Raw genomic sequence first — 21,762 nt, 5'->3', positions numbered from 1 at the left:
AGTTTAACTACCTTACATAGCTGGTCTGTCCCTTTAAAGGTTTGTTCACATGAAGTACGAAGGTAAACTTCACATTATCGAATTTTATTCTATAAATTCTGTGTGATCAAAAAGTTTAAAGTCCAAAATATGAGCATCAATAATTCAAAACTTCCAAGGAAACTGAAACTGAAAATGAGGGTCCGTGTCTTCCTTATTTTAAAACAATATTTAAAGGAACAGATTGCTAAATAGAAAAGAAAGTTTAAAGGACTTTTAACGTATTTTTTTAAATAAATAGTAAATGACGCTAGTTTTGATTAACCCTATCACGATGGGGGGGTTCAACCCGTTCTCCTGTCCTGTGGTTTTTACATAATAACTTAAAATCGACTTATGCACACTACTGCGCTAAAACTTCTTCACTTTTTAAAATTCATATGTTGTAAACAAATTTTGCACAAAAAAATCATTGATGCAAAGGGTAGAGGACGGACCATCGGCTGGTAGGGGTTTAAAAAAAATCTAAAATAGTATGTATAACAAGTGGATTTAACGGTTCTGTCAATATTCCAGAAAGCTGTGACTTTCAGTCACAATTTGACTCATTAAACATAATTTGTTAGCCTTTTTTTATTAAATCCTTTTTTGTTGGCATATGCATTTCGAATGAAAATATATAACATAACCAAATCCGTAATGTAAATGATTATTAAATTAAAGACCAAAACATGTTTGAGTTTAAATAGAAGAAACCGAATGCTGCTCACTCTGGTTAGTTGGGTGTGATAAACCTTTAATTACTTGAGCTACAGATCTAAAATTTATTTATTTAAAAAGCCATTGAAAAATGTATGCAGAAACTTGTGACACATAAATATTTGTCAAAAATATCTATTTTTAGATTTATCCTAACCATTAAAGTTGGAGGTCTAATATTTTAATGAGCTGGCCTGGACGTGTGAACCCCCCCCCCCCCCATCTATATCAGACAAAAATAGCCCAATCGGGATAAGGGAAAAGAATGTGTAGAGGCTTAAAAACAACTTTTAAAATAATCTCTTAATTCTAGTTTTTATCTCAAAATTTGTTAAAAATCCCTGAGCCAGTAAAAAAGGGGTTGAATGTGAAGTTGAGAATACTAAATCAAAATTATGTAGAAAAATAAAGATTTATGTTTTACATTTTACACAAAACAAAATCATTAGAAATGTACTTTGTTTCTTCTCTCTTCTTTCTCAAACCATGCAAGATTTTATTCAAAAGATATATAAAACTTTCTACAATCTTCTACAACTAGTTTAGAGTGATCCAATCATTTAGCTGACATTAAAAAGTTGAATTTATATATCCTAAAAAAGGTGAGAGCGACAAAAAAATGTTAGTTTGTCTAAAACATGAGATATTTAAAGCATTTCAAATTTACAGATATATGTATAGAGTTAAACATAGAGACCAAACGTAAAGAAACCGCTAGGGACAAGGTTATAATACAAGGAAAGTTCATTGCGGTCGCGTATACTAAGCGTACATATTGAAACCAGTTCTCTCTGGGCGGAATTTGTGAACAAGAATAGATGCATCAGTGTTCGTCTGGTATTCGAGGAGTTTATTTTAATTTCGATAATTTTGAAAATTCACATAATAGTTTCCGTTGACCAGAATATTTCATAGATTATTTTTGTGAAAATTGATTCCATGTCAGACATCAGTCTTGTGTTTACTTTTCCGTCCAAAGACAATACACTGCAGTACAAAAAATGCGTACACCTCTGAAATAACTTTCCTTGGATTATAACCCTGGCTAGGGATAGCAACAAGTTTTATTTTGCGGGAGAATATTTTCTATATTTTAGAGAAATTAAATAATCAGTGGAGAGTAAATATCTTTTTCATAAAATCCTTTTATCTAAATGATAAAACGGAATTTTATGAAATCATATTAAGCATTACCAGAAATTTTTTTTTTTAATTTTTGAGAATTTTTTTTTGGTAAAAATAAAACTACATATCAATTTTTTCATAAAATAGTTTTCTTTTAAATAGTAAAGCGCAATTTTATGTAACCATATAAGCATTCATTTATGATGTGAGAACATTTTCAAAATAATGATAATGATAAGCTACAATGTTTAAAAAAAGTTTAATTTCTCTAAAATATAAGAAAAATTCTCCCGCAAAATACGCCTAGTTGCTACACCTACCAGTTTCTGTACGTTCGGTTTCTATAATGTTTGACTTAATATCGTATAATCCCTATTGGGAAACCCGACTTAGAAATACAGAGTTCTTGTTTAGAATTAAACAAACTTAAAGGAAAAGATCGCGAAAAATTTAAGGGGGTAGTAAAGCAAGTACTCCCTTCCCCACCCCCTTATTTTTAAGGTAGCGTGATTATCATCTTTCTATACAGGATTACCCACACAGGATGCGTCTGTAAAGACGACCTGCAAATCTGCAAATATGATGATTTCATTCCAGACTATTCATCTGAGGAGTGTGGCAGCCATTTATTTAAGATGATAAATGTTTGCTGTGTTTCCAAAGTTAGGAGACAAACGGACATTAATACTCTCAAACTTTGCAGTTCAGACAAATTCTCTTCTGGAACCATGCAAAGGAATTCTCTTCTGGAACCATGCAAAGGAATTCTCTTCTGGAACCATGCAAAGGAATTGAGTCTTTGCCACAAACTAACATTTTCTAATCGATTAATCTTTGTAACCTTTTGGTGTAAATACTTGATATTTTAAACTTAGGTTTCTTGATCTAACGGAAATCATATGGCCTACAACATTGGATTGCAAAGATATAGGGATTAGAAAATCGGAGTTTGTGTTAAAGACTTAATTTCTTTAATGAATTTTAGCTAGGTCGTTGAACTACCAACCACCGGTTCAAATCCCGTATCACCGATTCAAAATTAAAGATTCATGAGGATTTGAACCATGGTGATTCAGAATTTGAATCATGATGATTCAGCATTTGAACCATGGTGATTGAGGATTTGAACCTGCTATTGGTAATTGAGATACCTCTCTTATTAAATTCAGTCCCTGAATACATATTGATATTTAAATCTCATTTCTTATAATTCCTTTCTACTATTAAAACATTAGATAAATCAATGAAGAAATCACGATATTTGTTGACTTTTACGAACATCTTTTTAAGTAATAAGGACAGTGGTTTCTTAGAAATTCTTCGTTTATAAAAAGTTTAGGAGGAACTAAGATCAAAGAGAAAAGTGTAGGATGAATTAAGATCAAAGAGAAAAGTGTTGGAGGAATTAAGATCAAAGAGAAAAGTGTAGGATGAATTAAGATCAAAGAGAAAAGTGTAAGAGGAATTAAGATCAAAGAGAAAAGTGTAAGAGGAATTAAAATCAAAGAGAAAAGTGTAGGAGGAATTAAGATCAAAGAGAAAAGTGTAGGATGAATTAAGATCAAAGAGAAAAGTGTAGGATGAATTAAAATCAAAGTGAAAAGTGTAGGAGGAATTAAGATCAAAAAGAAAAGTGTAGCAGGAATTAAGATCAAAGAGAAAAGTGTAGGAGGAATTAAGATCAAAGAGAAAAGTGAAGCAGGAATTAAGATCAAAGAGAATGAATAAACAAATTATTTTACAATAAAGTGTTCATACGAACTAACTCTCTCTTAAAATTTTATATTGAAATGTATATCATTTCAAGTTTCACAAATTTAATGTATCATAACTTTTTGAAAAGAATATCAGAATCTAAACTTTTTTTTCGTTTTTGTAAAAAAAACAGGAGATTACTGACAATTTAAATTATTTTTAAAAAATGAAACGTTTTCATAGTCGTTGAAAAATATAAAATTCAGTTAACATTGTACAATTTCTCTGTACTCCAAAGTAATTTCAAGAATAATCCCTTGCCTACCTCACTGAACTGATGAATGCGTAATTTCAAGAATAATCCCTTTCCTACTTCACTGAACTAAATGCGTAATTTCAAGAATAATCCCTTGCGTAACTCACTGACCTAAATGCGTAATTTCAAGAGACCCTCCATCCAAAAGTGCCAATGTCTGATTCGTTGTGAAACCCTAATCTGATCAAAAATGCAGAAGGAGAAGATATTTCCGATTTTCTAACCCGTGTGTTCTATCTGATAATTCTTGTATGTTTTCCTGGAGTAGAAATGCGCGAGTCACTGTTGTAGAGAAACCACAATTGAATATAATCAGTTTTCAAAAATTAACAAATTTTTATTCAATTCATACTTGATCAGACAAACTTAAAATCGGGCACTACCGCCTGTACATAAAGGGTCACTTGGAATAACGCTTACAGTCCCTTTCACAGGCAGTTTCAATAGAACTTTTTACCAATGTAGGGGGAACAGGGGGAGGGGGTAAAATTAATATAGTGGGGATGAAATTTTTGTTTCGCACTTCGCGGAAATGTATATTTTTTTCCCCCCCCCCCATCTCAAATCCTCCATTGGTTCCTTTAATAAAAAAAGAACAGTGTTTAGCGAAATTAGTGCCATTGTTCTTTAGTTGAAGGATTTGATTTCTTATAATTACAGTATGGTACACGGTTACACACAATAGACGAGATCAAAAGTGGTTTCAGTGTAAAGGTTTCTTGAGACTTTAATTAAAATTTTCCAAAAAAAAAAGACGCCATAGAATACTTTTAAAGCGACTGTAGGCGTAATTTCCAGTGATCCTCGACGAATAACGTATTTTTTAGCTTAAAAAGTGTTTCCTTCCTGTGCAGTGGTGTAAAAGTGCGAGTCCGATTATATAGAAAAACTGCAATTGAAAATAATCAGTTTTTAAAATTATAAACAAGGCTATCTAATTTGCGTACACTTGATCGGACATGCTTTAAAACGTACCATTGTAAATCGGACATTTTCATCTTTACGTGTATATATAGGGCAGGCCACTTGAAATTAACATTACAGCCTTATTAACTTGATATTATGTTGTCTTCCATGTATTGATTATTGGTCGTTCTTTTCTTAGAAGTCTTTTGAAATAGTGAACAAGAATAATCGATGCTTTTATGAAGGAATGAAATTGAGTTGTTGCCACAAACTCAAATTTTCTGATCCCTATATCTTTGTAACCTAATGGATTAAACCTTTAATATTTCAAACTTAGACATATATTATTTTAATAAGAGGAGTGACAAAAACTCCATTCCCTTGAATAAGACTAGGCTTTTAGGGCGCTTCGTGCCCATCTTATATTTCAACTTTTAATTGTGACTTTATCTGTGAGCATCTTCTCTTTGTACAGAGTAAAAAATACAATAAGAAAGTTTACGGATTTCATATTTTTTGGCGCATTTTCAAAATTTTACAAAAAATATAAAACTTTTAAATACATTTTTTTCATTTTGATCATTAATAAATCTTCCCTGGGGTCACGCAAGGTTCCACACAAAATTTGGGCCCGGTCGGTTCAGCCGTTTTAACGTTTATTGGATACAAACAAACAGACAGACAAGCACAGTATATATATATATATAGATAAGATATAATGCCTGGTTTTTAAATCCATAGCGAAAACTTTCAATGTAAACAATCAAGTCCATAATGCGCGAAAGACATTTATTTTTTTGCGATCTCTCACTGGCCGAAACATTTTGGGGTTTCTATTTTTCGAGCTAAGCAGCACGTCGAATCGAACTATAAACTGGAATAGTCGGTATACCTGGTTATAGGAGTTTGGTGAGGGGGGGGGGGCATTAAGTAAATTTGGTTTTCTTCTTCTTAATCTAAACTGAAATCAAAACTCAAAAAGCTGCGCGGTTACAAAGTCAATTAATGTCTCTTTAATTTTACCTAGCTTGTCACTTTGTTTAATGGAGTGTGAGAGATATGAAAAATAAATAGTCTATAAGAACGATCTGATTATTCTAAAGATATTTGCTAAAAAAGTTTTGATCTCCTCTGCCCATATTTTGAAGAAGAATTCGTTAATTAAAAAATAAAATTGCTAAAATCAGTTAGAAATGAAATACACTACAAAACGAGATGTGCTCGCTCACTCACAAAATCAAGTCTTATTTTGTCAATTACTCCTTTTAAATTTAAGTTATAGAAACTAGTGGGTTACATTCTTAGAATGTACATGTCTAGAGCTAAGAACAAGTATAAGTGAGTTGGTGAGGTTAAACCAAAGGCAAAGGCTTTACGACACTTCAAAGTCGAGGCTGACTAAAAGATTACTAATTTTCAGAGTTGTCTAAATCTCAATGAATATGATATTATTGAGCTTTTCTTCTGAGAAACATCGCTACAAGTGAGAAAAAAAATGCTAATCACATCGAAATTTGATTTTTATTCATTTTATAAATATATTCATAAAACTTTGTCACTTTTCTTCCTTATTAAAACCATAAAAAATTGTCAAAATACAAAAAGTAACATATCAAGATGAAATTCAATAATTTTTGTTCGAAACTAACTTTTAAAGATGGAAGGGGAGATGAAAGTCGTTCTTTAATTCCCTTATTTGTTTGGCTGGAAGAGCAAGAAGGATTTTGGATAAAGTTGAATATAAATCAATTTCTTAGGAGTCTCAAGTATCCTACTTTTTTTCAAGTATCCTACTTTTTCAAGTATCCTACTTTTCTTCGAGTATCTTACTTTTTTCAAGTATCCTACTTTTTTCAAGTATCCTACTCTTTTCAAGTATCCTACTTTTTTCAAGTATCCTACTTTTTTTCAAGTATCCAACTTTTTTCAAGTATCCTACTTTTTTCAAGTATCCTACTTTTTTTCAAGTATCCTACTTTTTTTCAAGTATCCTACTTTTTTCAAGTATCCTACTTTTTTCCAGTATCCTACTTTTTTCAAGTATCCTACTTTTTTCAAGTATCCTACTTTTTCCAGTATCCTACTTTTTTCAAGTATCCTACTTATTTCAAGTATCCTACTTTTTTCAAGTATCCTACTCTTTTCAAGTATCCTACTTTTTTCAAGTATCCTACTTTTATGCTCGTCAACTGGAAGAAAACGCAGTAATGTAAAATTTTCATTGAAACTATATTTTAAAGTAAAAAATAAGTAAAAAACTTTGAAAATGGATGTTCACATTGCACAATGCACGTTTTCTGTGAAATAAAACCCAATTTATCTGCAATCCAAAAATTGAATTTGTATCTTTTATTATTATAAAGATTTATTTGCAAAGAAATATATACCAAGTGATGAGTGTGATACATGAATATATTAATGGAGTAACTCTTAATTTTAATTTTTGTGAATAGACTTTTACTTAATACTTCTTAATTAATTTTGATTTAAAGGGCCGGATCAGACCTAATTTGAAATTCTTTTTCCTCGTAAAAATTAATTACTTATATTGAAGTCTTTCTAAAAATATTATTTGTGAATTAATAGGAAAGTGTTGAATTTAATTGAAGTGAAGTTAGAAAAACGATGATATCTTCCTCTTTTTTTACTCATCGTTGTAAATGGTACTGTAGTGAATCGGACATGACAATCTATAAATGGAGGGTCACTAAAAATTGGATGAATTAGATAAAAGTTTTTATTAGAAAGGTTTCTAATATTTGCTTTTTTTAATGTTTTGAAACATGTAAATTGCATTATTGTTTATTCTAGAACTTGTGCAGTTTAGCGGTCAACGTAGTTTTGCAAATCAGCTTTGCAAAATTTTCTTTTTTAATTTGAAGAAAGTAGAATTATTGCTTAACGTTTTTTAAGTGTTTATTCAATGCGATCCATTTAAGATACTTTCCCAATGGGATTTTCCTAAGTTACATTTTTCTTTTCTGTAAAAATCCTAGCCGCAGTTTTTTTACCTTTACTATAGACAAGAAAATGTAACCTACATGGTTTCCCATGGTTTTCAGAGACGACTGAAATATTTTTTCCTCGCATTTTTGTTTCTAGCATATGGCAAACTTGTCTTTGCAAGATTATTTAATATATCATTTTAACACTTGTAGAAGAACAAAATAAACCTCGGAAATCAAAATAAGTAAAAAGTGTTAATTCGTTAGTAAAGTTTCATCCGTTTTCGGTAACATTGGTTCATTTTCATACAAAAAATTTACTAATGAGAAAGTTGTGAAAGTACCTAACACCACCCTAACCCTGAACCCTAATTCATCTTGTGCTTGATGTTGTATAACATGTGCACTGTGCAGCGCATGCTGGTCCCTCGCTTCCCTAGCCTCCGACGACGAGGACAGGGAGGAGGAGGAGCAGAGGGAGGAGGAGGAGGAAGATGATGAAGATGATACAATTGCAATCATAAGGTTTACTAACATAGATAGATAGATAGCAATAAAAGGACCATTCATCATATTTTGAATGGATTGTAAATAAACTCTGATGAATAATCCGGCTTGCATCCTACTTTAGCTAGATGTTTAATGTTTAGGTATTCTCAAACTTAAGTTTTAACTTGTAAAAAGTTTTAGAATATTATATTTTTATTATTATTGTACACACATGCACACTGCACACTGCACACGGCACACTGCATAGGCAGGACATCTTTTTTAGACAATATGACATTTTATCATCATGGTTCGCGGCCTTATAATTTTTATTGGTTTATTATATTTTGTGCTTTCTATAGCACTAAACTAATAAAAAAGAGCATAAAATTTGAATATTAACACTTTTGCTTTTTTTTGCATGATTTTGGTCAAAATGAAAAATATTCTGTGCTCCTTAAATATTCAAAACTATTTAGTTTAAACTTTTCTTTTTAGTTCAGAGTTGTTGAAAACTTAAAAGATAGAAATTTTTATAAAAAATACACTAAACCAGAATTTTTCCATCGCGTTTTTTGTTTGCTTGCATGGAGCCCTTTTTTTGTACTGCATGATCATTTTTTACTGTATGATGTTTATACAATACTAGCGTGGGGAACCCAGCGTTACCTAGGGTAGTCATAGTAAGTCCCACCGGTTGCCCGCGCGTTGTCTGAAATTACGATTTTAGCTATTTTTTCCTTTAAAAGTAAAATCATTGAACTTAGAATCTCAAAACCAGTCTAAGAATATTCCCGTGGACCTACTGAGTTCCCTTATAAACATTTGGGGAAAATCGGTCCAGGGGTTCATGAGTTATAATCGGACAAACAAACAGACAGACAAACAGAGATTACAACTTTACATATATAGATATGTATTTAGAGCAGTGGAAACGCAAAAATTTTTTTATGTAATGCTATTTTTAACCAAAGTGTTTCATGCTTTATGCAATCTTCAGTATGAATATATATATATCTATTTATTCATCTTATATAGGTTTCAGATAATAATGTTTCATTTAAATACATAATATGTGAAACAAGTTAAATCTTTTTAATCCTCAGAAAAATATTTGATTTAAATATATGAAATGAGAGTTTCAAGAAATAAATTGATTATTTTATCAAGAATTGATTTGTTATTGAAGGACTTTCAATAGATATTTTTCTACTAAAAGCTAAAAACTACTAATTGAAAGTTTGGAGAAAAAATAAATGACTTTTAAATATATAAACTTCATTAAAAAAATAATAAACTTTTTTAACGAAGTACAATCGTTGATTTATTATCGTCCTATCTCGGAAAGGGATGGTATGCGTAACTTCAAGTTAACCTCCACGCAAAGAATAAAGATGAGTATGTTACACTTCAGTATAAATACTTAAGTCACTTTGAGAAACCACAATTAAAAATAATCAGTTTTGAAATGATAAACATTGATATCTAATTAATAGTTGATCATACAAAACGATTACGGGTACCGTTGTGAATCTGATATTGCTATCTTTGCAAGAAGTGTTAATTCAAATCACGCTTACTGTTCTTTTAAAGTGAGTGTTCGCGATAAATGAAAGGGGGTATAGGCTTAATGCGATAAAAAGCGCTTTTGATCCCTACTAGTCTTACTTCTATCTGTTGTGTCTTTAAGGAGAAAATTGTTAAAAACGACTAATACCGAAGAACGTAGTATCCATACAAATTCAGAAAGATGCAACATTCAACTCGGATCGTAAACAAATCAATTTAATTCCGAACAAATCATTCAGATATTAGAAACAATAGTCATCGATTATTTTTCGACGCATTCGTATAATAGTTGATATAAGATTAGTAGCGATCAAAAGCGCTTTTTTATCGCAGTAAGTCTATACCCCCTTTAATTTTTCGCGAACACTCCCCTTAATTAACTTAGTGACAAACAAATAATTTATTATCTTTTCGAAAATTTAGTGAAAAAATAATTCTGGTAGTTTTGAGCTAGGCAAAATTTGAAGGCAAATAAAATCCATGCATATTATTATTGAAACAGTTTTAAAGGAAAAAATTAGGGGATATATTGTTTTCTCTTGTAAAAATATAATATACAGTCTTTAGAATATATCTCTATTTTTAATATTGTTCTTTGAAAGAAAGGGCTAGCAAAGGGGACAAAAAAAGGGGGAAAATGTACCATTTGCATTTCTAAAAGGTTTTACTATTTTTGTGCGCGCTTCTACTTTTGTTTCTCATTCAAAGCGCCAGTGCTTAATTTTAAAACAGAAGTTGATACAGGCTAGAGCCTGCATGTAGTAGATATTATTATAAAATATATTTATTTTGTTCAAATATGTATTCAGTATTTATACACGGATATAAACAGCTTGAAGAGCTCCCTTTTTTCCCACACAGTCTTATAAAATATTCAAACATTTGCAGAACAATACTTTTCATTAGGTTTTTTATTAAGTTTTCCCCATTAAACGTTTTATTTTTACTTTTTAATGTTTTTAGTGAAGTTTATTAGATTGAAACATAAATATTAGATTATTCTGCATAATATTAATATCCCCTTTACTCGACAGGGTTATTAATGTTTTCTAATTATATTCTCGACTAGGTGTATTCACGGTGTACACCTCAATATAATACAATTTAGTAACATTATGCACACAAATATTATTCACAAACTTTAATACTCAAATAAAAACAGAATTAAAGTTGTTCAAAACATAAATTAAAAAATAACATAATTAAATGGACTTGTGGCATAATTTCAAGCAATCATGCGTTAGTAAGTTGGCTGTCTGATTAATAACGGTACCGTTTTAAAACTTCATCACATTAAAAAATGAGGAAGGTGTGATTAAACAGAACCGCAATACAAAAAAAAGTTAAAGGGACTGTATAGGAATAATGAAAGGGGGTATAGGATGAAACCTGAGACTCTCAGGAGTTGAACGATACCTATAAGACATCTATCCGATGTTCCTGTCTCGAGAAATTGATATAAAACTGTATATATAAAACTAGAACTTCAGTCAATCGCAGTGCAGTATACTGGTCACGTGATTTCGGTATGTATAACTTGACAACGATACTGCACTGCCATTGGCTGAAGTTCTGGTGATGTAATACGGACTATACGGACTATATGTAATTATATTATCAATTATATCTATTAAAAATGCAAAACAAAAATTAAAAAAATTGTAATATGAGCAAACCTGAGATTCTCAAGCTCCTGTGGAATATAATCGTTTACAGATTGGTTACGTATTTGTTAAATATGATCTGTTTAATACTACAATTCTTATACAAAATTGCATATATATGAATTTTCGTATAAATTTGACACAGTTTTTTTATCAATTTCTCGAGACAGGAACATCAGATAGCTGTTTTATATGTATCGTTCAACTCCTGAGATTCTCCGGTTTCATCCTATACCCTTTCATTTTTCCTTTACAGCCCCTTAAATACAGAAAAGGATTATTCCTTTCTAAAGAAAGGTTATAAGGTCACCGTGTAGTTAATCGGACATGCCACTCTATGAATGGAGTATTAAATGATATTACATAAACCAAAACTTTAGTCCTTGAATAATAAAACTGATATTATGAAAAACATATAAATAATGGTATTTCTGGTATTAGAGCTGGTTCCCCTGGTTGCAGCAGTGCTTGTCCTTCTCCAAACCCTATATCATCAAACTCTCTCTCCAGTAGGATCAGTCCTTCACCTTCATCTCATGATCAGGTAGGAGATATAGTTCATGATCAGGTAGGAGATATAGTTCATGATCAGGTAGTAGGTATAGTTCATGATCAGATAGTAGGTATAGTTCATGATCAGGTAGGAGATATAGTTCATGATCAGAAAAGAGATATAGTTCATGATCAGGTAGGAGATTTAGGTCATGATCAGATAGTTGGTATAGTTTATGATCAGTTAGTAGGTATAGTTCATGATCAGGTAGGAGATATAGTTTCTGATCAGATAATAGGTATAGTTCATGATCCGGTAAGAGATATAGTTCATGATCAGATAGTAGGTATAGTTCATGATCAGATAGTAGGTATAGTGAATGATCAGGTAGTAGGTATAGTTCATTATCATGAGTAGGTATAGTTCATGATCTGATAGTAGGTTTAGTTCATGATCAGGTAGTAGGTAAAGATCATTATTAGGTAAAAGGTAGAGTTCATGATCAGTTAGTAGGTATTTTATGATCAGGTAATAGGTAAAGTTCATAATCAGGTAGTAGGTATAGTTCATGATCAGAAAGAAGGTATAGTTCATGATCAGGTAGTAGGTATAGTTCATGATCAGGTTGTAGGTTTAGTTCATGATCAGGTGGTAGGTATAATTCATGATCAGATAGTTGGCATAGTTCATGAGTAGATAGTCGGTATAGTTCATGATCAGGTAGTAGGTAAAGTTCATGATTAGGTAGTATGTTTAGTTCATTATCAAGTAGTAGGTATAGTTCATGATCAGATAGTTAGTATAGTTCATGATCAGGTATGAGATATAGTTAATGATCAGGTGGTATATATAGTTCATGATCAGGTAGAAGATATAGTTCAAGATCAAGTAGTAGGTATAGTTCATGATCAGGTATTAGTTATAGTTCATGATCAGGTAGGAGATATAGTTCATGATCAGGAAGTAGGTATAGTTCATGATCAGGTTGTAGGTTAAGTTCATGATCAGGTGGTAGGTATAGTTCATGATCAGATAGTTGGTATAGTTCATGATCAGATAGTTGGTATAGTTCATGATCAGGTAGTAGGTAAAGTTCATGATTAGGTAGTATGTTTAGTTCATTATCAAGTTGAAGGTATAGTTCATTATCAGATAGTTGGTATAGTTCATGATCAGGTATGAGATATAGTTAATGGTCAGGTAGTATATATAGTTCATGATCAGGTAGAAGATAAAGTTCATGATTATGTAGTAGGTATAGTTAATGATCAGGTAGTATATATAGTTCATGATCAGGTAGAAGATATAGTTCATGTTAAGTTAGTAGGTATAGTTCGTGATCAAGTAGTAGGTATAGTTCATGATCAGGTAGTAGGTGTAGTGCATAATTAGGAAGTAGGTAAAGTTCATGATCAGATAGTAGATATAGTGCATGATTAGGACGTAGGTGTAGTAAATGATCAAATAGTAGGTATAGTTCATGATCAGGTAGTAGGTATAGTGCATGATCAGATAGTAGGTATAATTCATGATCGGGTTGTAGGTATATAAAGCTCTTGATATAATTTTCAAATCTATACTAAAGGAACGGAGTTCTCGCACCAAACTTTTATATAACCCCAATATCGTAGACCTTTGACATTTCAAACTATGAATTCTGTTCCCAGCTCTGGTTTCAAAGATATGGGATTAGAAAGAACCAAGTTTAACTAATTCTTACATTTCATTGAATTAGTTCACTGGTTAATTTAATTAGAGTAATGAAAGTTTGTTTAATCCACCTTCAAGTGTTTAATGTTTCAGGTTGAATTAGTTGACAGGGTGATTCCTAAATACAGAGTTTGTATTATCGGCGCTGCAGCTGTTGGCAAAACATCTCTAGTCTCACAATGTCTCACTTCAGACTTTATGAATACATACGATGCTTCCTTAGGTTAGCTTAAATATTTAGATTAGTAGAAAAACAGCTCTTTTATTTACATATATTTTATATACATAATAGTAATTGCTAGAAATGCATTAAAAACTAAAGCTAGTAGGAATTTTTCGGAAGTTAAATAATTTTTAAGACATTTTATAGATGCGACATTTGATATTTGATCGAATTTTTTAATGCACAAGGAAAACTTCTTATTTGACATTTGACAAGAAAAACAACTTTAATTTTTAGTAAAATTTAATGATTGAGAAATGCCAAACTATAATGATGCTCTTTTCATTTAATCTATGTTTTACTGAGATTCGATTCAATTTTATTAAATCAATTTTTTACGTTTCAAAACTTTCAATTTAAAACGTAAATGAATATCATAAAAAGGGAATGCAGTCCTTATGGTCGGTCAAAGTTGAAAAAAATCCCGATAAACATTTTGGTTTATATTATATTTTGAAAATTCGCCAATGAAACAAAATATTCCAAAAATTTGTAGTTACTAATAAATAATAGATTTGGGATAAGAAAGGAATTGAGTCTTTGCCACAAACTCTCATTTTCTAATCACTATATCTTCGGAACCAAATGTTGCAGACCTTAGATATCTCAAACTATGAATTCTGTTAGATCAAATAATCTGAGTTTGAAATATCAAAGGTTTACAACATCGAGTTCTGAAGATATTAAGGTTTAAATATTTGATTTTGTTCCAAAGACTCAATTGCTTTATTATTACTATAATTCGTTATTTAAAGGTAAGTTCAATTGACCCTCCGTGCAAAGATGGTATTGCGATGGGCAATAGCTATATTCATTTTACAGAAACTTTTAATATTTTTAGACTTTTAAAGGTTTTGCGACAGTCTGAGAAGGGTCTAACGATTTAAAATTGTATTCTGTAGATTTGTTAAATAGGTGAAAATATAAGGCAAAAACGAACCAAAAATATAGTTTTAGAAACCCAAAAACGATCGTTTTTGTCTTAAATTTTCTTCTAGGATTTGCATGTTTGATAAAAGCAAACCTTTACGAAATAAAGTTTTACAATGTTGGAAGCTTCTCATACTGTCGTAGCCTTTTAAAAGTCTAAAACATTATAAATTTCTGTAAAACAAATATAGCTAATGCCATCCATATTCACAGCAGTACCCTTGAACCTTTATCTGACCAAAAATGTTGAAGATATTGTCGTTTTCTAGGTTTAAAAGTGCTTAATTCCGATGATTCCTATATGTTTTCCTGAAGTAGCCACTTTTGTAAAGAAATCAAAATTGAAAAAATACAAAATTCTAAACAAGAATATCTAAATAATATCAGATCAAACAAAACTTGAAGGGTACAGTTGTGAATCAAACATTGCTATCTTTGCATGGAGGTCACTTGAAATTACGCGTACAGTCCCTTTAAGCCTAGTGCTTATATATTGTAGATGAGGAGTATGGTGAGAAGAGTGTTTGTATTGACCTGGACGGACAGGAGGCTGAGTTGACCTTCATAGATCATCCAGCTAATGAAATGTCGGTCAGTTCTTAATAAAGGAACTGATCACTCGGCTTAAACTCTAATTTTCTATTCCCTCATCTTTGCAACCTAATGAGAAAAACCTTGATATTGCAAACTTTAACTATTTGATTTATGTATAAAATTTATATTTTGAAATATCAAAGGATTATGGCTTCCACCATAGGATTAGAAAATTAGAGTTTGAGGGTTGTAATCAGTTTATCTACTTAGAAAAGCTTTGAGTGTGTAGGAGGGGGGGAGGCTGCGTTCCTTATGCGAAGATTTCACTCAACAGCGTTTTTTTAACCTAATGTTGAAATTCTGCATTTTTAGAAAGGAATTATAGTCACAAACTATGATTTTCTAATCCCATATCTTTGCCATCCAATGTCGTGGACTTTAGATATTTCAAACGTTGTATGAATTCTGATTTCTGTTAAATCAAATAGTCTAAGTCTGAAATATCAAATGTTTACACCATCAGGTTGTTAAGATATAGAGCTTAGCAAATTTGAGCTTGTGGCAAAGACTTAAATTCTTTCGAGGTCTCATATTTCATTGTGAGAATTTAGTCCAATATTATAAGATGTGAAAATATAGTTTTTCAATTTAGTTGACCAACCTTCTAAGTTAACAATTTCAAGTGTTTTTATAGAAGAATTAGATCAGGTGTCTTTCACACAAAACCTAAATATCAATAAAAAGATCAATCAAGACTGAACCTTTGTTGACTTTCCATGATGGGACATATAAGTCACTTTGTCAGAGTCAGTCTCCACCCATGTATAGTTCCATACACGTTTTCATTGAAAAATAAAAGCAAAAAACTAAAAAAGATATTTAAGTATTTTTGAGTAGATGTTAGTTAATCGCTGCCATAAAGGAGAAAGGACCACAAGGCTGAACCGTTTGTTTTCTATTTGGAAAAAATTATTTCCGGATTTGAAAATACCGGAAATCCTGTATTTACACTCTCCGATACCAGCACACCATCCAGCAAAATAATTTAAACTTTTAATCTACTATCGACGCAATAAACCAAAAACAAGAAATTTTCCTATAAAAAATTCGTCGTAAGTGTAATTTAGAAGAATTGAAAATCGAACATTTTTGAAATGTTTTTTTTTCTGATTCCCATGGCACATCTAATTATTTAAGGTGGTTGCCCAAGGAAGTTACGTGCACTTGGTGCGTTAAATTACAAGAAGAGAGAGATTAGTATATATTTTAGGTTCAGGTTAGGTTAAGCCACTGGGCCGAACACTGCGACTAGAACAGGCTAGGGGGCCGAGCACCGCGGCTAGAACTGGATTTTTCTCTGTCTTATAATTCATTACGGCATGCGCACTTAACTTCCGTGGGCTAATGCCTTAATTTAACTTCTTCCGTATTCCAGGTTGAAAATACGCTAGCTACCTACGAACCCCATTCCGTCACCGTTGTATACTCAGTTACAGACAGGTAGATCGTCTTCATTCTTATTTATATATAGTAAGTTGTAATCTATGTTTGGGTGTATGTTTGTTTGTATGTTCGATTAAAACTCACTAACACATTGACCGATTTGCCTCAAATTTTAATTGGGGAACTTGTTAAAAGCACGGAAGTGTTCTTAGCTTGGTTTAGTATGAGTTTAGTTGTTTCAGCTTTAAAAGAGAAAACTCCAGCCAAAGCTGGGTTATTAAGCTTGTTTATTGATATTCAAGAAATAGGTTGAAGTTTTAAATACAAAAAGGGATCAAATTTTAAACAAATTCAATCTCGATAAAGATAACGAGTTTTGCATTTAAAAGTTTCAGTAAATATTTAATCTTGCTGACCTATATAAAATTCTTCAAAAAAATTGAGAAAAACCAATGACAAAATTTCGGTTCTATAATGATGGTTTATGTTTAAAAAGTTCCATAAAATTAAATTAAGTATAAAATGAGAGTTTTATATCTTTTAAAAGAAATAATCGTTTTCAGGATCGACAAAATATATATTCTTGATAAACTTAATTTCTTTTATTTACTTAGGTCGCATTGTGAATACAAAATTTGTATTTTAAATATAACAAAAGAAAGTTTTAAACAGCAATAATGATAAATAATTATGTCGTTTAAGTATTGGCTGTCAACAAAGCCATTATTCACTTATAAAAGAAGACATGATTAAATATATTAGCATTCATCATAACAATTACAACGCTAATTTGTTTTACAATCAATAAACACACGCTGGAAATTCAATCCAAAGTAATTTAGTCTTTTTAATCCCTATATCTTTGCAATCTGATGTTGTAAATGATGTAAATTAGAACACTTGACGGTTCTTGTAAAACAGCGGATTTTAAATTTTGCTCCAGGTTGAGTTTCCAGCATACAGAGGAGAACCTGGAGTATCTCTACCAACAAGGATATACTTCTAGTAAATCCTTGATATTGGTCGGTAACAAAGTGGATATGGAGAGAGGGAGACAAGTTACTCATCAAGGTAAGGATAAGACAAGTTACTCATCAAGGTAAGGATAAGACAAGTTACTCATCAAGGTAAGGATAAGACAAGTTACTCATCAGGGTAAGGATAAGACAAGTTACTCATCAAGGTAAGAATAAGACATGTTACTCATCAAGGTAAAATCAAGATAATACTCATTAGGATAAGGCTAAGACATGTTACTCGCCAGGGTAAGGATAAGACAAGTTACTCATCAGGGTAAGGATAAGACAAGTTACTCATCAGGGTAAGTATAAGACAAGTTACTCATCAAGGTAAGAATAAGACAAGTTACTCATCAAGGTAAGAATAAGACATGTTACTCATGCAGGGTAAGATCAAGAAAATACTCATTAGGATAAGGCTAAGACATGTTACTCGTCAGGGTAAGGATAAGACAAGTTACTCATCAGGGTAAGAGTATGATAAAGAAACTCAAATTCTTTAAATTCGGCCTCTGAACATAAAAAATATAAAAATACGTAAAACCTTCTTAATCCAGAAGTCCTTTTTAATGTATAACATAATGACTAGGCGTTAATATTGAAAAATTATGAATAGAAATGACGTCTGTAAGCTCTATTTCACATTTTTCTAATTTCTTTCTTATTTTCTTTTTCTCTTTTCTCTTTGTCCACTTGTTTAATTCCTTGTAAACCTCTTAGTATTTACTTAGAATTAAGTAAGCTTCGCTTTGCTGACAGTTATATTGAAGTCAGCAGTATAATTGTTAATATAATACACAGAGTATCAATTAACAAATCTGGACCATTTTAAAAAGTCGTCTTTAGTCCTTTGGGAACCTTATTCTTTTTAATGGAATGATCAATATTTTTGAAAATTTATATTTTAGTTTAAAACTAAAATAAAAATGTCTCTGTATAGTGCGTGCAAGCAAGCTTTTCGGGAATATACCTTAGACACTGGTTACTCAAAATAGGATGAGACTTCAGAGACGACTGTACAGAATTTATACATACTTTTTACAAACAGTTTTGGTTCACATGTTTTTCTTTTCTCTCGTTGAACAGTAATTTAATTACTATTTTTAGTGCAAATTACCAAATTTTAATTGTTCTATTTTTTAAAGATTTTTGGTCATCATTAAAGTCCCATCCTTAGTTCCATACAAAAATGAATAAATAATGAGTTAAATAAAAAAGAAACCCGATCAAACTCTCTTTAAAAATGTATGTTTAAAACGGAAATTGGCATATTTAACTTTAATTTGGCATTTTCAAAAAATTTGTAAAACCTTTTCTAATTTCCTTAAATATTTTCTCATTTCCCTGTTCAATCATAAACTGTCATCATGAGCTCTTAAGATCTTATTTCAAAACTTCTCAGGTTATCTTGAAAAAATGACGCAGTTAAATAAGTTTTAGTTCAACTGAAATAATTATAATATCTTTGTGTGTGCCAATTACCGACATTTTTTAGAAATTCTTTTTTAACGTAATGATTTCGAAAGGTAATTTTAGTAAGCTAGTTTTCGAAAGGTAGTTTTCAAAAGGCAGTTTTCAAAAAGGTAGTTTTCTAAAGATGATTTTCGAAAGGAAGTTTTCAAAAGGTAATTTTCGAAAGATAGTTTTTGAAAGGTAATTTTCGAAAAGTAGTTTGTGTATGGTAGTTTTCGAAAGGTGACTTTCGCAAGGTAGTTTTTGAAAGGTAATTTTCGAAAGGTGATTTTCGAAAGGTAGTTTACAAAAGGTGATTTTCGAAAGAGGATTAACGTTGTTTTCTTCAAAGCTTTTTTTCATTTACCACACTTTTTTCTTCTCGCCCTGTACAAATGTGTAAGACAAGGTTGGGACACTGTGAAGTTTAACTGGGTACTGGGTACGAGTTACGACTTTTTTAACAAACCTTTTCATCGCCAAGATTAAGCTGTACCAGTGCAGAAGGAGTAGTTTAACTTGCTGTATTGAGTTCACACTATACGAGCGTACTCCGCGTTTTAAAGGAATTCAAGTGGTTTAAAAGAGATTCAAACAGAGCTATCTTTACTCAATGAACAGTCAAAGTTTGAGAAGGACCGTTGTACACTTTGCACTCTTTGCATGGGAGGTCACTTGAATTACCCTTACAGTTCTTTAAAGAGAGAAGTCACAAGAAGAGTGAGCACTTCCTTTCAGTTTGTAATGATATGAAACCACGAGGCACGACTAGAATAAATAAAAAATAAAATAAAAAACCAATGTTTCTATTTGTTAAGAGGGTAAGCAGCTGGCGTGTTCCTACAACGCTAAGTTTATTGAGACAAGTGCAGGATTGAAGCATAACGTTGATGAACTCCTGGTTGGTATTCTTAAACAAATCCTTCTCAGGCATCAAGAAGGAACACCAGCACCTCAAACTAAGGTAGTTCTCGCATTGTTTTCCAAAAAATGTTGACATTACAAATATATTTTACTAGCTGACGGGCCCTGTGTTGCCAGTGGATTTTTTTCTTTTTTTAAATGTTGAGAAAATCGAATATTTTTAGCCTATGTCACACATGAGTGTCCAGCTATAGGGAACATGTATACAAATGTCTTGTTTTATTAAATAGATAAAAGTACATCTATAAGCAAGTTCTAATAAAGTTAAGAATTAACTGGGAATAAACGAACCATAAAATGTATTCCATTGTGTGAGAAAAAACTTTTCTATAAAAGCACTAAAAACGATTTAACTTTATTTTCAATTTTCCTCAGTCCTAGCCTTTAGAGTTAGAACAAGTTCCTTTATATATTCCTTGTAAGTCCTGCAATATTTCTAAACCATTTTTAAATCATTATTCCTTTATATATTCCTTGTAACTCCTGCAATATTTCTAAACCATTTTTAAATCATTATTGCTTTATATATTCCTTGTAACTCCTGCAATATTTCTAAACCATTTTTAAATCATTATTCCTTTATATATTCCTTGTAACTCCTGCAATATTTCTAAACCATTTTTAAATCATTATTTAATAATAAAACTTCTGAACAAGGAAGACGAAATTAAATAGAGTGATTAATCATCTAACAATGAGTTTATTACTTTTAAAACGGGGGAAAATAACCTAATCATGACACTGTACCAAGTACTTGATAAAGAAAACATTATAATTTGTCAAGAGTAAAATGTTTCAGCTGGTTTAAAGGGTTTTCAGTCAGCTTCCAATTTAGGAATTCCATTTTTGATTCATAAAGTGAAACCAACCATGTTTGAGCCGCGGCTTTAATTTAAACCAAGGCTCAAATTCTTTAAACTCTGCCTGCAGTCAAGTACACAGTGTCCCACGAAACATGATAGTAGAAAGACGACTTGAAAGTCGTCTTTAATCTTTGAATATATTTGTGACATTTAGTCGTCAACCTACTTTAACATGCATGTTTCTTTAAACAATGACCATGCAGTTCTTTTAGTCCAGGTATTTCCAAAATGTGATCTGCCTTTTTTGTGCTATTTTTTGTTCAGATTTTAATCTTATTAATTAAAATCAAAATTGACGAAATCTGAACAAAATTCCGGTAATATTGTAAGCTCAAAAAGGGCAGACAACATTTTGGAAATGCCAAGATTAGGGCTTTTTTGCGATTTTTTTGCAGGGGTGTATATTAGTTGTCAGACTCCTTTTTTGCCCCCCACCCCCTTTTCAGAATAATATTTTTTCTCCAAATCACTTAAAACTTAAATCACGCAAACTTCGAAAAAAGTTTTCCCTTCCCTCTTGCCTCTTTTCCCTTCCCTTTTGGCCCTTTCCCTTCCCTCTTCCCCTTTTTCCCTTCCCTCTTCCCCCTATTCTCTTCCCTTTTCCCTTCCCTTTCCGCTTCCTTTTTTCCTTGCAATGCAAGCTCATATTTTTGCAAACAGAAAAATATACACCCATGTGATTAGGTTTATACGAATAAATGTCGCAAAATATTTAAAGATCAAA

At 31.4% G+C, this 21,762-nt stretch overlaps 1 protein-coding gene across 1 annotated transcript in view; it reads left to right on the top strand.

The window, feature by feature from the left end:
- The window catches only part of LOC111699450 (serine/arginine repetitive matrix protein 2), a 35,514-nt gene that overhangs the window by 13,024 nt on the left and 728 nt on the right, over positions 1–21,762 (top strand). Inside the window, exons 8-13 of the mRNA XM_023470130.1 lie at positions 11,889–11,991; positions 13,744–13,873; positions 15,303–15,394; positions 16,773–16,837; positions 17,724–17,851; positions 20,070–20,215. Of these exons, the coding sequence (XP_023325898.1) occupies positions 11,889–11,991; positions 13,744–13,873; positions 15,303–15,394; positions 16,773–16,837; positions 17,724–17,851; positions 20,070–20,215 (664 nt within the window). The remainder of the gene's footprint in view (positions 1–11,888; positions 11,992–13,743; positions 13,874–15,302; positions 15,395–16,772; positions 16,838–17,723; positions 17,852–20,069; positions 20,216–21,762) is intronic.

Source organism: Eurytemora carolleeae, unplaced genomic scaffold, assembly GCF_000591075.1.
Source record: "Eurytemora carolleeae unplaced genomic scaffold, Eaff_2.0 scaffold25, whole genome shotgun sequence".
Lineage (NCBI taxonomy): Eukaryota > Metazoa > Arthropoda > Copepoda > Calanoida > Temoridae > Eurytemora > Eurytemora carolleeae.
This window is presented reverse-complemented; position numbering and strand designations above follow the sequence as displayed.